The 14,087-nt window shown below is 40.8% G+C and overlaps 1 protein-coding gene across 1 annotated transcript in view; it reads right to left on the bottom strand.

The window, feature by feature from the left end:
- The window catches only part of tspan15 (tetraspanin 15), a 127,607-nt gene that overhangs the window by 39,638 nt on the left and 73,882 nt on the right, over positions 1-14,087 (bottom strand). The window contains exons 3-5 of the mRNA XM_052027514.1: positions 13,183-13,257; positions 7,353-7,448; positions 1,114-1,236 (exon numbers count right to left, since the gene is read on the bottom strand). Of these exons, the coding sequence (XP_051883474.1) occupies positions 1,114-1,236; positions 7,353-7,448; positions 13,183-13,257 (294 nt within the window). The remainder of the gene's footprint in view (positions 1-1,113; positions 1,237-7,352; positions 7,449-13,182; positions 13,258-14,087) is intronic.

The raw sequence follows: 14,087 nt of genomic DNA, 5'->3' as shown, positions 1-14,087 counted from the left end.
AGAGGGCATAGGTTTCAGATGAGAGGGGTATGATTGAAAGGAGACCCGAGCAGCACGCTTTTCCACACAGAGAGTGGTGGGTCTGGAGAACAAGCTGCCAGAGGAAGTGGTGGAAGCAGGTAAAATTACAATGTTTAAAAGACATTTGGACAAGTTCATGGATAGGAAAGATTCAGAGGGATATGGGCCAAAGGCATTCAAATGATTCTTGATCAGGAAGGCAGCCAAGTCAGCATGGACTAGCTGAAGTTGTTCCATTGTGATGAAGGGCCTGTTTCCATCTGTATAACTCAATGACTCTGTGAGGTTTAGTATAAAAATGGGCACTTGATGTTCAGTGTGGACTCTGGGCAAAAGGGAATGTTTCGATGATGTACCTCATGAATCTATATTATTCCAGGGTTTGGGGTTCTAGAATTAAACAACTGAATCATCTCAGATCTGGTAAGAAAATCTGAGATAAGATTATCCTTGAAAACAGAAAGCTGACAAAGCAGATCCCAATCAATGCTTGGGTAATTACACCACAGTTCTTGTACACCTTTGTAATTCCAGTGCATGTTTGCTCCTTTGTCTCCCTCCAACTACTTGCCTCCATACCCCCAGAATTATGACAGCGCTATTATTCCTTCTTAACTCCAACTAACTGAATTCTGTCTTTATACCACAAGGTACGTCTCTCTCTCTCTCTCTCTCTATAATGTTTCCCTTAATCTTTACTGCCACCCCACCTCCTTTACTTACTTCCTAATTTTCTTAACATTTTGCCTTTTTTTTAGTTATGTTTCAATTAATGCCACACAAGTCTATTTCCACCTACAGCTTAACTTTATTTTTCTTACTGAGTCTCCTCCTGCAATTGACAATGTCCTAGTTCGTTTCCAATGACTAAAACTTTTTCCTTTCTTGGCAGTGAAAATCATAATTAGCACCAAAACATTACAGTTCGCCTTAATGTACTGTATAATTCTGCAACTGCATTAATTTTAATAAATATACATGTTCCACCAGAGGACCTTCATTTCATCTAACGGATCCAGAGAGTTGTAATGGTCACCATTGCTAAACTTTTCTAACCAGTTAGAAATGACACAACAGAAGAACAAGTCCTACCTTATTACGTATACAACATGAAAATGGTACACCACAAGCTAGTGGACCAGTTACACTTCCTTCACAACGATGGTACATATTTGCTGACCAATCTGTGAAATCACGTGCACCGCAGCATTTAAACTGCAAACAAAAAAGGGTCAAGTCACAAGTCTGATATAAACAATATTTTAATTTATACATAAAGAATGCAGTGTAGTAAGGGGAAAGAAAACAGAGCCAATAAACTAGCTCAACACACTCCTAACTACAATTTCTCTAAAGTACTCTACTTTTTATTGAGTTCATATATTAGGTACGAATGTTACAAATTAATTTCTACATTGCATATAAATGCTTAGAAGTTAGACAGTCCAGCTCTATAGTTTTGTGTGCTGCATCATTCAATTTCAGTGAAAAATAAAACACAATGAAAACACTGATGCAAGTTGGACAAAATTCCCATTCTGCTAGGGTCCTATGTCTGACAAACTAACAAATGGAAGAGCCCAGACAGCTGAAGTCTGGCACTGGGAACCCTGCCTAGGTTGGTGCACTTAGTTAGCCAGCTCTTTCTCAGGAACCCCATCCCCATGCAGCAGTGAAGCCAGCACCAACACCTGGAACCCAAAGCCGCCCTCCCAAAAGCTCACAACTCTTGTCTGATGCACCCCTCCCATCTCAGTCTGCAATCTGCTGAGCTGACACAATATTCCTCACCCCACGCTTCCCACCGTCTCCCATTCAATGCTACAATCTGCCAATCACCACCAATTCACAATTTCCCTGACCAACCACCAGCGATAGGATAAGTGTCTTCTCCTACCCTTGATTAATAAACCCAAGAAACTGACACATCTCAGCACACCTAACGTACCTTTGAACCACCCCAGTACTGACCACTTGGCCCAAAACCTCTGCTCGATCCCCAAGCCTCTGAATCACATTCAATCTCCTCTCACTCAGGACATCCTGCTAATGCCAGAGCAGGTAAAGACATTTTGTCATGCAAGGCCACAAGAGTGTTATCAATCTCACCATTGTTAAACTGATTGTTTAATATACCCAAACAAGTGCCTTTCTATTTTCAGGCAAAAGCTGGTACATCTTCCATAAATATGAGAAATACTGAATCTGCATTTCCTGCCTCGTCACTTTACTTTTCGATTTTGATTCATGCTTTTTAGGTGCATTAGTGGACTCCTTATGGGAATAAAATGGTAAATTGGTTTATTATTGTCACATGTACTGAGGTACAGAGAAAATCTTGTCTTGCATACTGTTCATACAGATCAATTCATTATACAGTGCATTGAGGTAGTACAATGGAAAACAATGACAGAATGCAGAATAAAGAGTTACAGCTACAGAGAAAGTGCAGTGCAGGTAGACAATAGGGTGCAAGGTCATAACAAGGTAGATTGTGAGGTCAAGCATATATCTTATTGTACTAGGGAACTGTTCAATAGTTTTATAACAGTGGGATAGAAGCTGTCCTTGAGCCTGGTCGTATGTGCTTTCAGGCTTTTCTTTCTTTTTCAATCTTTTTATTAGTTTTCAAATTAATACAGATTGATATATAGCATCAGTATTTATACATGTAATCTAAAGAGATCAGGATAACAATCATAGCATATATAATCATAAAGAACAATAAAATATAAAAAAACTGTAGATCCAACGATCTCTTAGTAAATGAATATAATATAAAAGAAAGGAAAGAAAAAGATTTATTATATAAATTTTTTAAAAAACTCAAATCAATAAAAAAATTATAAACAATATAAACTAGACAAACAAAAACTTCTTAAAAGAAAAACAAACAACAAAAAAAAAGAAAAAAAAACTGGGCTAAAATTTCTCAGTAGAAACAGAGCAATATTATGTCGTCAAGTCCGTTCCTCCAAGTTGGAAAGTTATTGAAAGGGGATCTGCATCATTTGAAAATATTGAATAAATGGACTCCAAATATCTTCAAATTTAAGCAAAGGATCAACAGTACCACTCTTAATTTTTTCCAAGTTTAAACATGATATAGTTTGAGAAAACCATTGAAAAGTAGTAGGGAGTATTGGATCCTTCCATTTAAGCAAAATGGATTGTTTGGCCATTAATGTAACAAAAGCAATCATACGGTTAGCGGAAGGAGATAAATGGCCAGACTCTATCCTTGGTAATCCAAAAATTGCAGTGATAGGGTGAGGTTGTAAATCAATTTTCAATACGTTTGAAATAATGTTACTTTCAGGCTTTTGTATCCTCTGCCTGATGGGAGGGGGGAGAAGGGAGAATGTCCTGGGTGGGTGGGGTCTTTGATTATGCTGGTTGCTTTACTGAGACAGCGAGAAGTGTAGACAGAGTCCATGGAGGGGAGGCTGGTTTCCGTGATGTGCTGGGCTGTGTTCACAACTCTCTGCAGTTTCTTGTGGTCACAGGCAGAGCAGTTGCCATACCAAGCCGTGATGCATCCAGATAGGATGCTTTCTATGGTACATCAATAAAAATTGGTGAAGGTTAAATGGGACCTGCCAAATTTTCTTTAGCCTCCTGAGGAAGTGGAGGAACTGGTGAGCTTCCTTGGCCATGGTGTCTACATGGTTAGACCAGGACAGACTATTGGTGAGGTTCAGTCCTAGGAACTTGAAGCTTTCAACCTTCTCAACCTCAGCACCGTTGATGTAAACAGGAGCATGTGCACTGTCCCCCTTCCTGAAGTCAATGACCAGCTCTTTTATTTTGCTGACATTGAGGGAAAGGTTGTTGTCATGACACCATGTCACTCGGCTCTTTAATACACACAAGCATGCAAGAACTCATTTGGGGACCATGATTTGGAAGCAAGAATGGATGTACAATAAAATGCTTGGTACATTGTGTGGCCTGTGAACTTGTATGAAGTCATAACAGCATCACTTCCACTTTGGACAATAAAAAATCAGCCATGATTGAATGGTGGAGCAGACTCGATGGGCCGAATAGCTTAATTCTGCTCCTATTTCTTATGGTCTTTTGGTCTTGTGTACTTCTCCAGCAGCAGGATCAGTTTTCAACTGAAGTCAATGGAGTCAGAGCACAGAAGCAGGCCCTTCAGCCCATCACATCCATACTATCTGTTGTATCCATCTACACTAATCGCATTCACCCGCATTTGGTCTGTAGCCTTCCAGGCTCTGGCAATTCAAGTACTTGCCCAAATGCTTTTAAATGTCATGAAAGTATCTGTCTCCACCACCTCTACAGGCAGCGCATTCCAGACCCCAACCACTCTCTGTGTGAAAATATTTTGTCTTAGATCCTCTCTAATCTTCCTGCTACTTACCTTCAACCCATGCCTTCTTCTTTTAGACATCCCTACTATGGGAAAAGATTTTTATTACCTACTCTCAATATCCCCCTCATACTTTTATGTACTCTATCAGGTCATCCCTCTGCTCCTCTGCTCCAAGGAAAGCAAGCCCAGCCTATCCAGTCTCTTCTTATAACTGAAATACTCCAGTCCAGGCAACTTCCTGCTGAATCTTCACTGCACCCTTTCCAGTGCAATCAGATACTTTCTACAGCGCGGCGACCAGAACTGCATGCAATACTCCAGGTGTGGCCTAACCGGTATTTTGTATAGTTTAATATGACATCCCAGCTCTTATGTTCTCTGCCATGGCCGACGAAGGCAAGCATTCCATGTGCCTTCTTCACTACTGTATCCACTTGTGCTGCCACTTTCTATGGAGCTGTACCTCAAGGTCTCTCCTCTGTTCATCAACACTCCATAGGGCCCTACGATGACTCTACATGTCCTACCCTTGTTTGTCCTCCCAAATGCATCACCTCACACTTGTCAGGATTAAATTCTATTTGCCATTCAGCAGATCTCTATCACGCTGTAGCCTTAGGCGAACTTCCTCACTATCTGCAACACCATGGATTTTCAGACCATCTGCAAACTTACTTATCACACCTCCTGCATTCATATCCAAGTCCTCAACATATATTGTAAACATCAAAGGTCCCAGCACTGATCCTTGTGGTACACCACTGGTCACAGACTTCCAATCAAAAAAGTAACCCTCCACCACCACGACCCTCTGCCTCCTTTTACCACTTTTGGGTCCAGTTTACCTCCTGCCCTGGATCCCGCGGGCTCTAACCTTCTAGACCAGTCTACCATGCAAGGCCTTGTAAAAATATACACAACAAATCTACTGCACTCTTCTCATCAATATCTTAGTTACTTTCCTCAAAAAAATTCAATCAAATTTGTGAGGCAGGATTTCCCATAAACAGTACCATGCTGACTCCCCCTAATCAGTGCCTGACTTTCCAAGAAAAGATAAATTTTGTCCTTTAGAACTTTTTCCAATAGTTTCCTTACCACTGATGGAAGACTCACTGGCCTGTGGTTATCCCTGCTGTCCTTCTTGAATAAAGGAACGACATTTGCTATCCTCTGTACTTCAACTGTGACTAACAAAGATGTAAAACTGTATGATACTTTATGACTAAATAGATCCAAGACTGATCTGTTTAAATCCTAATGCTTTGTTATCCATCACCTAGAGGACATTGTTGAGTAATCAGAAGTAGATTGGTGTTGATGCAAATGAATGATCGGCTGCAGTGATGGATCAGACTGAAAGGGGGGGGGGGGAAGGGGAAGGGGGCATGAGGGTTGGCTTTCCTGGGGCATCAGGACCAGTTCTGGAGAAAGCAGGACCCAGGACCTAGATAGGTTGCACCTCAAGCTAATGAAGGGGGGAGGAAATTGAAAAAGTGAAGTTGAGGGGTGGGGAAAATGGCCATTTTGGTTCAAGGAACTGTCACAGCTGTGAGAAGGAATGATTTGCTAGAAGGATCGTTGAACGATGCTGCAAGTTGAACTGAAGAATAAAAAAATGGGTACTTACACTATTGGAACTGTACCATGACTTCCAAGCAGTCCAAAGGGTAAATTTGTAGGCAAATTTCTAACAAGTGTAAAATTAGTTATAGTGGGGGAATTTCAATTATCCTTGTACTAAGTGGGATATGGTCAATGTAAAAGGCATAAAAGGAACAGAAGGCACAGAAGAACTGCTTTAGCCAATACTAGTAGTGGCCATTTCCGATGGAAGTTTGTCCATCTCCATACAGATTTTTCCTCTCTTAGAGATGCTGTGTGATCTGTTGGACATTTTCAGATTCTCTTTTGTTTGAGATTCCCAGTAATTGCTTTGTTCTTCCTCTCACTGTTCCAGCATGTTCATTTATTTTTTTCGAACTAACCTCACTCATTTATTAAGCATTGTGCCATCTGGACAACCCTGGGCCAAAGGAGGGCCGAACAGAGAGACCTAGTGGTATAGATACATAGTTTTCTGAAAGTGGGGACATGGGTAGGCAGGGTGGTGAAGAAGGAGTTTGGCACGTTTGCCTTCATCAGTCAGAGCATTAAGTATAGGAGTTGGGATGTCATGTTACAGCTGTACAAGTCGTTTGTAAGACTACACTTGCTGGAAAGGGTGCAGAAAAAATTCATAATGATGTTATCAGGACTGGAGGCTTGAGCGGTGACCTTATAGAAGTATACAGGTAAATTGAATGGTAACAGTCTTTTTCCCAGGGTAGGGGAGTTTAAAACTAGTCATCATAGGTTTAAGGTGAGAGGGGAAAGATTTAAAAGTAACCTTATGAGCAAACTTTTCATACAGAGGATGGTGGGTGTATGGAAAGAGCTGCCAGAAGCTGTAGAGGTGGGTACAATTACATTTAAAAGACATTTAGACAGGTACAAGGATAGGAAAGGTTGAGAGGGGTATGGGTTTAACACAGGTAAATTGGAATAACACAGATAGACAACTTGGTCGGCATGGACGAGTTTGGCCGAAAGACCTGTTTCTGTGCTGTACAACTGATTCTGTGGTCTCTGCCCTATCATGGATATTCCCTGTGTGTATCTGTCCTCTCTGTAACTCTGTTTTCTCGTTTACCATTGCTGAGGAAGGGTAGTTGACACAACACATTAACTTTGTTTCTCTCTCCACAAAATGTTGCCTGACCTTTAGTAATTTTTCATTTGGGCCTGGTAACATACACATTTTCAAAGTTTCTAAAATAAAGTTAAAAAAGACAAATGCATCATCTACAACAGGGTTTTCTGAGCCCTGGCCTCCATTATATTCAAATCTTACGATGAAACTACATTATCAGACTGTGGAACTAGCAATGTATGTAAAGCTTTATACAGTATATATATCGAGCCACCAAAATTTAGAAATCCTACACACCTCCTCTTGGACAAAATCCATTATGTTCTTGAAATCCAGGTCATCATAATAATGCTCAATTCCGTGGCGGATGTTTTCATTTATAAAGTCTAATGTCTGGGGAGAAAATGACAAAAGTTAAACCTTGAAAGCTTTCATGCAGTTAATAATCAATCAAAAATTATGATGACTAAATATGTAATTCAGACATCCTGAGTATTAATATTTAGAGATATAACAATTACCCATCAATTACAACCATATCTGTAACTAAACCAGTTTGTCCTTTAGAACAATGATTGAATTTCAACTTTAATGATGTATTATGGTGATACATAAGTTTAACATTATATTCATTACATTATTATGCAGAGGGCTCTCCTAGCAGACATTCAAATGCTGGTAAAATCACCACAAGAAGTAATGTTTGAATAGATAAGACTTTCATACCTTAGGTGATTCTCAGGAGCAAGTTTCCCCTACCCAAACCTCCGAGCATGTCTATCTTTACCTTTAAATGTATACATATAAACTTATACGTAAAACGGAGCACATAATCATGCAGTTTCCATACTCCTCTAGAATTAACCCTGGTCCTGTCTATGTTCTGAGAAACACAATGATCCCCTACAGAAAAGGCTGAACTAAAAATAAGAAAGTTACGTGGGTACTCTCAACAAGAACTGACAAAACATTTTGGAAGACTGCAGCTGTGGAGGACAGAAGTTCAAGGAAAGAAGGCAAATGCTATAAATCAGGGAATCTTTCTAAGTTTCTGTAGTTTGTAACTCCATACATGGACCAGGACACCCAGACTATAACTCATGGGCAACACTTAGCTTGATCTGATGAAAATGAAGTTATAATATTCTACTGTGTTGTTGAATAGGCCCTTCCTTTGCAATCTCCCATCAAAGCAGAGAGTTTGAGTTGGAGGAAGTATTTGCACAAGGTGGTACAATGGGATAACAGTTAATGCTGCTGCCTCACAGCTCCAGTGACCTAGGTTCAATCCTGACCTTTGGTGGAGTTTAAATGTCCTCCTTGTGATCATGTGGGTTTCCTCTGGGTGCTCTAGTTTCCTTCCCCATCCCAAAGACATGCTGGTTGGTTATTTGGCTACAGTCAATTGCCTTTACTTTGGGTGGTGTTAGGAGAACGGGGGGAAATTTATGGGAACACAAGAGAGAATAGCTTACAGAGAAATAAGTGAGAAAATGGGACTCGTGGGAGCAATCTGAGAAAGACTTGATTTGCCAAATGACCTCATATGTTGTGAGACAATATGAATTGAGGATTGGAGTGATCGGGCAGATAAATATAGGCAGGAGGAGTTGAGGAAATGATTTAGGGTTGGGGTGGTGTGAACAGTAAAGAGAAAAGAGAATGGTGATACTCTCCAACAGCAATTTAAGCAGCTTTGGAAATGTTAAACCAACGTCAAAGCAGGCTTCAATCCTCTGATTAAAAATTTGTTCCACATTCTTGTGGGCTTAATGCACAGTAGAATATTGTGCAACAGTAAGCAAGTGTTGTATATGGTGTACTGGTTGATGTCACCATACAAAAATCAGCACATGCACTCAACACCAGTGTGGACGCCTGTGCTGGCAACAATTTTCTGCAATAACTTAAAGTGGCCTCCCAACTCCCAAATTTTGAGCATCTCTATCATAGATTTATCTTGCAGGACCAAGTTATTTTGACTTACATAATTTTCAAGCAGGATTTTCATCTTCACAAACCAGCAAACATCTCTATTCTTTTTGTGAAACTATGCAAATATTTGGTTTTGTACTCAGGAAGAATGTCTAAGTTTAGATTTAAGCTACTGGAATTTATCCCAAGCATCTCTCCAGTCTTTTTGAGCAGTACAAGTTCACATTAGAACTTGCTTCATGTTTAAAATACCAAGCAAATGTATTAAACAAAGAACAATCAAATAATGCAAATACCCTGTTGAATGACATCAACCTGGAATGAATGCAATTGCAGACTAACTCCATGGACATTAGATTGCATTGTGCTGTTTTCTCAGCATTATACAGTGAAAAATGTCTTTCAACTTTAAGTGCTATGCCATTGGAAATTAAACTTGATGTTTGCATTTCCAACATCTGAAAAGCAGCCAATGACATCAATACCCTTGCAGTATCATCTAATAGAATATCTTTTGAATGGGAGTTTCAGGTCAGGTGCCACAAATACCAAAGGTGATACCAGCAGACCTGAGGAAGGAGGCAGAAGACATACACAGGGTTTAATGACCATACCTCCACATGGGGACACATGTGCCTGGAGCACGTTGCCCAAGGTCATGTAGTAATGACTGGTCTACATCACACCTCACAATTTAATGCTCACTGCAGCATTGTGGAAGCTGCTGCTACTTTGTATTCTAGAAGGTGGTACTTCTGTACTTTTCCCTCAGTTGTTCCCTCAGTCAAATACAGCAGGCAGAAGGATTTGCCAGCATTTTCTGCTTCTCAGGCTGTAATCAACTGCACTCACGTGGCAATCCAGGAACACAGAGCTCCTCCTAAAAAGTCAGACATTACTGGCTTAATGTGAAAGTTATCTTTGGCCATGAGAGGAATTTAGCTTACTTGACTCCTCCATTCTAAGGAAATGCACTTTGTCAGGCATCTGTGCAGGCAGTAGTGACCTAAGGGCTACATCTTGACTGACAAGAGTTACCTGCTGCTTCTGTGGGTTTTCATATCTAAACATAGTCCATCCATTCCACCAGAGCATTACTAGAATGAAGGACATGGCACCACCTGGACCACAGTGAAGAATGCCAACAGACTTTTCAAGATAACATTCCACTATCCCAACCAGGTTTGAGAGCACCTTGCAGTATTTATCAAAATCATCTGGATATTTTGTTGTGGTTTGTTACACCTGGTCAGCCCTAGCCAAGGCAATAAAGGAAGCAACAATGCAAGAGTAGGACTGTGAGAAGTTGGAGAGGGAGGGGGGTGAGCTGAAGAAGAAGAGCAGCACAACATTCAAACTAAGATAATCAAATTATTACTAAGGTCCCCCTCAACTGCCTCCTCCAAAGAACCAAAGGATTGCACGAATCAGAGTGGATTCCATTCACCTAGAGCAGAATAGACATAATCTTCACTGCACAATAGAGACACAAGGTCCGGTGCAGAAGCAGGCTCTTCAGCCCAACTCATCCATGCCAACTAAGGTGCATTCCTGAGCTGGTCCCAGTTGCCTGCATTTGGCACATATCCCTGTAAACCTTTTCTATCCATGTACCTGCCCAAATGTCTTTTAAATGTTATAATTGTCCCGCCTCTACCACTTCCTCTGCCACCTTGTTCCATTCACCCATCACCCTCTGTGTGGAAAAACTTGCCCCTCAGGTCCTCTTTGAATCTTTCCCCTCTCACATTAAACCTCTGCCTTGTTGTTTGAGACTCCCCTACTCTGAGAAAAAGACCTTATCTGTGCACCTCATGGCTTTATAAACCTCTGTAAGGTCACCCTTCAGCCTTCTTTGCTCTAAGGAAAACAGTCCCAGTCTATCTACTCTCTCCTTATAACTCATGGCCTCCAGTCCTGGCAACATCCTTGTGAATCTTTTCTGCGCCTTCTCTAACTTAATCACATCCTTCCTATAGTGTGATGACCAGAACTGCACACAATACTCCAGATGTGGTCTCACCATGTTACAGCTGTATAGGACATTGATGTCCCAACTCTTGTACACAATGCACCATCCCTTGTAGACAAGCATGCCACACACCTTCCTCATCACCTTGTCTACCTATGTCACCACTTTCAGGGAACCAAGCACTTGTACTCCTAGGTCTCTCTGTTCTACATCATTTACTGTACAAGTCCTGCCCTGGTATAACTTCCCAAAATATATCACTTCGCACTTGTCCGGGTTAAATCCTATCTGCTCTTCCTTTGCCTACTTCCCCAGTTGATCAGTATCCAGTTGTAACCCTAGACAACCTTCTTCATGGTCCACCACACCGCCAATCTTGGAGTCATCCACAAGCTTACTAATCATGCCGTCTATATTCTCATTCAAATCATTAATATAACTGACAAACAACAGTGGACCCAGCACCGATCCCTGCAGCACACCACTGGCCATAGGCTTCCAATCTGAAAAACAACCCTCCACTACAACCCTCTGACCCTTTCCACCAAGTTTTCTTAATTTTGTGTCTGATTGGCTAGCTCACTCTGGATCCCATGTGATCTCACCTTCTGGACCAGTCTACTATACGGGACCTTGTCAAAAGCCTTGCTAAAGTCCATGTGGACAAATCCTTCAACCCTGCGCAATAACCAAGAAAAACTTGGGGAGCAGCAGCAACCACTGTAGTAGCCTTTTTTGACCTCACAAAAGCCTTAGTGTTGCCAGTTAAGAAAGACAGTGGAGCACACTTTTCCAATTTAGCAGCCCTCAGAAATTTACCTCAATTCTATGGCTATTACATGATGGATGCAAGCTGTGATCTTAATCATGCATCCACAACACACCCGATCTCAGTGCAGATGGGTGTCAGCAAGACCGCATCATCACCCCAATATTTTTCTCACTGCAATGCTGCACCCCATCTCTAACAAGCTTTCTACTGGGGTGGAGCTATTCTACAGGACAAGCTGAAAACTGTTCAACCTGTGTCATTTGCCACTCTACCCTCAGTAATCAGACTGCATTTGCAGACAATGCTTGTGTGTGCCCAGGTCACTTCGCACTTGTCCAAGATCCAACTCATCATCACCTTGTTCACTGAAGCACACAAGAGAATGGGCCGACATGGTCAGAGTCAGAGTTGTTCAACATAGAAGCAGGCCCTTCCGCCCATCATTTCCATGCCAGCCATTAAATACCCATGTACTAGCACTTGGTCTGTAGTCTTCTATAACTTCACAAATTAAGAGCTCATGTAGACACTTTTATTAAATTTTGTGAGAGTACTTATCTTGACCACCCACCGAGGCAGTGCACTCAGACTCCAACCACCCTACGGGTGAAAAAAATTCCTCCTTGGAGCCTCTAAAGCTCTTACTCCTCACCCTAAACCTATGCCCTCAGACAGTTTCAGATGTCTCTGCTGTTGGAAAGAGTTTTATATTATCAATCCTACCTAAGCCCCTCATATGTTTGTATACCTCCACCAGATTCCCCCTCAGCCGCCTCCACTCTGAACTCAGCCTTGTAACTGAAGCACTCTATCCCAGACAACATCATGGTGAATCTCCTCTGTGCCCTCTCCAATACAGTCACATCCTTCCTATAGTGTGGTGACTAAAACTGCTCACTTGTGGCCTAACAACGTTTTAGAAAATGTTGTGCCACAAGCTGTAAACTCTTATATTCTATGACCCAGCTGGTGAAGGCAGTATGGCTTCTTCACCATCTTACCTATACGGGCTGCTGCCTTCAGGGATCTTTGGATTTGTGAAACCAAGTTTCCTCTATTCCTCAATATTCCCTCGGTCTTACCATTCATTGTTGTTCTTTATTACCCTCCCAAAATGCATCACCTCACACTTATGAGAATTAAATTCCACCTACCATTGTTCTGACAAGTATCCACAAAATAATGGGAATTACAGCAAAACTGCCTGTAGTCAAAATCTGAAACAATTATTAGAAAAACTCAAATGCCATCATTAAAAATTGATACTTAAAGGCCAATTTGTGTTTTTTTTGCATAGAATCATTCTAATTATCCAACAATATGAGTTAAGCAAAGCAAAAACAATAGCAAAATGGAGTATAAAAAGATTAATTCAGAAACCTTGAGTTTAACAATTCAAAGTTTGCTAATATGTATTATGATCAATTTATGAAATTTTAATTTCTTACCTGATTCCTAAAGATCAATGCCACAATTCCACCCATCAATTCAAGTATCAATCCAATTGCAAGTGTATAGAGAAACTATATTAAAAAAAACAAAAATAGTTCTGTTTCATTCCTAAACTTAATAAATGCACCAATATTTTTAGAAATATTATTTGTGGGTTCAGGAAATGCAAGTCAGGTTTTGATATGGCAGATATTACAAGTGGCCTTAGCAATCATGAGAAGAAAAATGTCACGGTAAGTTTTAATGTAATTTTAGTCGATTATAATGTCCCTTATTGTCAATACTTCACATGAAGTTTATATTTGCTGCTTTGGCAAAGCATGGGATGGCTACTGCAGCAACATAACAAGAAACTGGAGTAGGCCATTCAGCTTCTCATACCTGCTCCACCATATGCTTGGATCTAAAACAAGCCCCGTCTCCATCAGTTCCACCCCACCCCCCTCCCAGCTGCACTATTCCACAAATCAATACGGTGAACCTTGAACAACAAAAGTGGAAATACTCAGCAGGTCAGCCGGCATCGAGAAACTGCATCATGTATCTTCACTCCTGTACTCAAAACCTTTTGCAATGGTCAACATACCATTTACCTTCCAAGCATGTTGTACCAGCATATTAACACCAGGCACAATAACGCCTGGGTCTCTATGAAAACTAACATATTTCAATCTCTCACCATTTAAAAAAAAGTCCACGTTATTATTTTTTCCGACCAAAGTGAATAATCTCATGTTTTTACACATTATATTTCACCTGCCAGATACTCTCATATTCAATTGGTCTGTCTACATTGTCTTAGAGTCTCTTTGTATTCTCTTCACCACTCACACTGCCACCCAGTTTCATATCCTTATCAATACTTGGTCCCCATGTCTGAATCATTGAAATAGATTGTAAA

This window comes from Pristis pectinata, chromosome 12 (genome assembly GCF_009764475.1).
Source record: "Pristis pectinata isolate sPriPec2 chromosome 12, sPriPec2.1.pri, whole genome shotgun sequence".
Lineage (NCBI taxonomy): Eukaryota > Metazoa > Chordata > Chondrichthyes > Rhinopristiformes > Pristidae > Pristis > Pristis pectinata.
The sequence above is the reverse complement of the archived record's forward strand: the minus strand, read 5'-3'. Positions and strand labels throughout refer to the sequence as shown.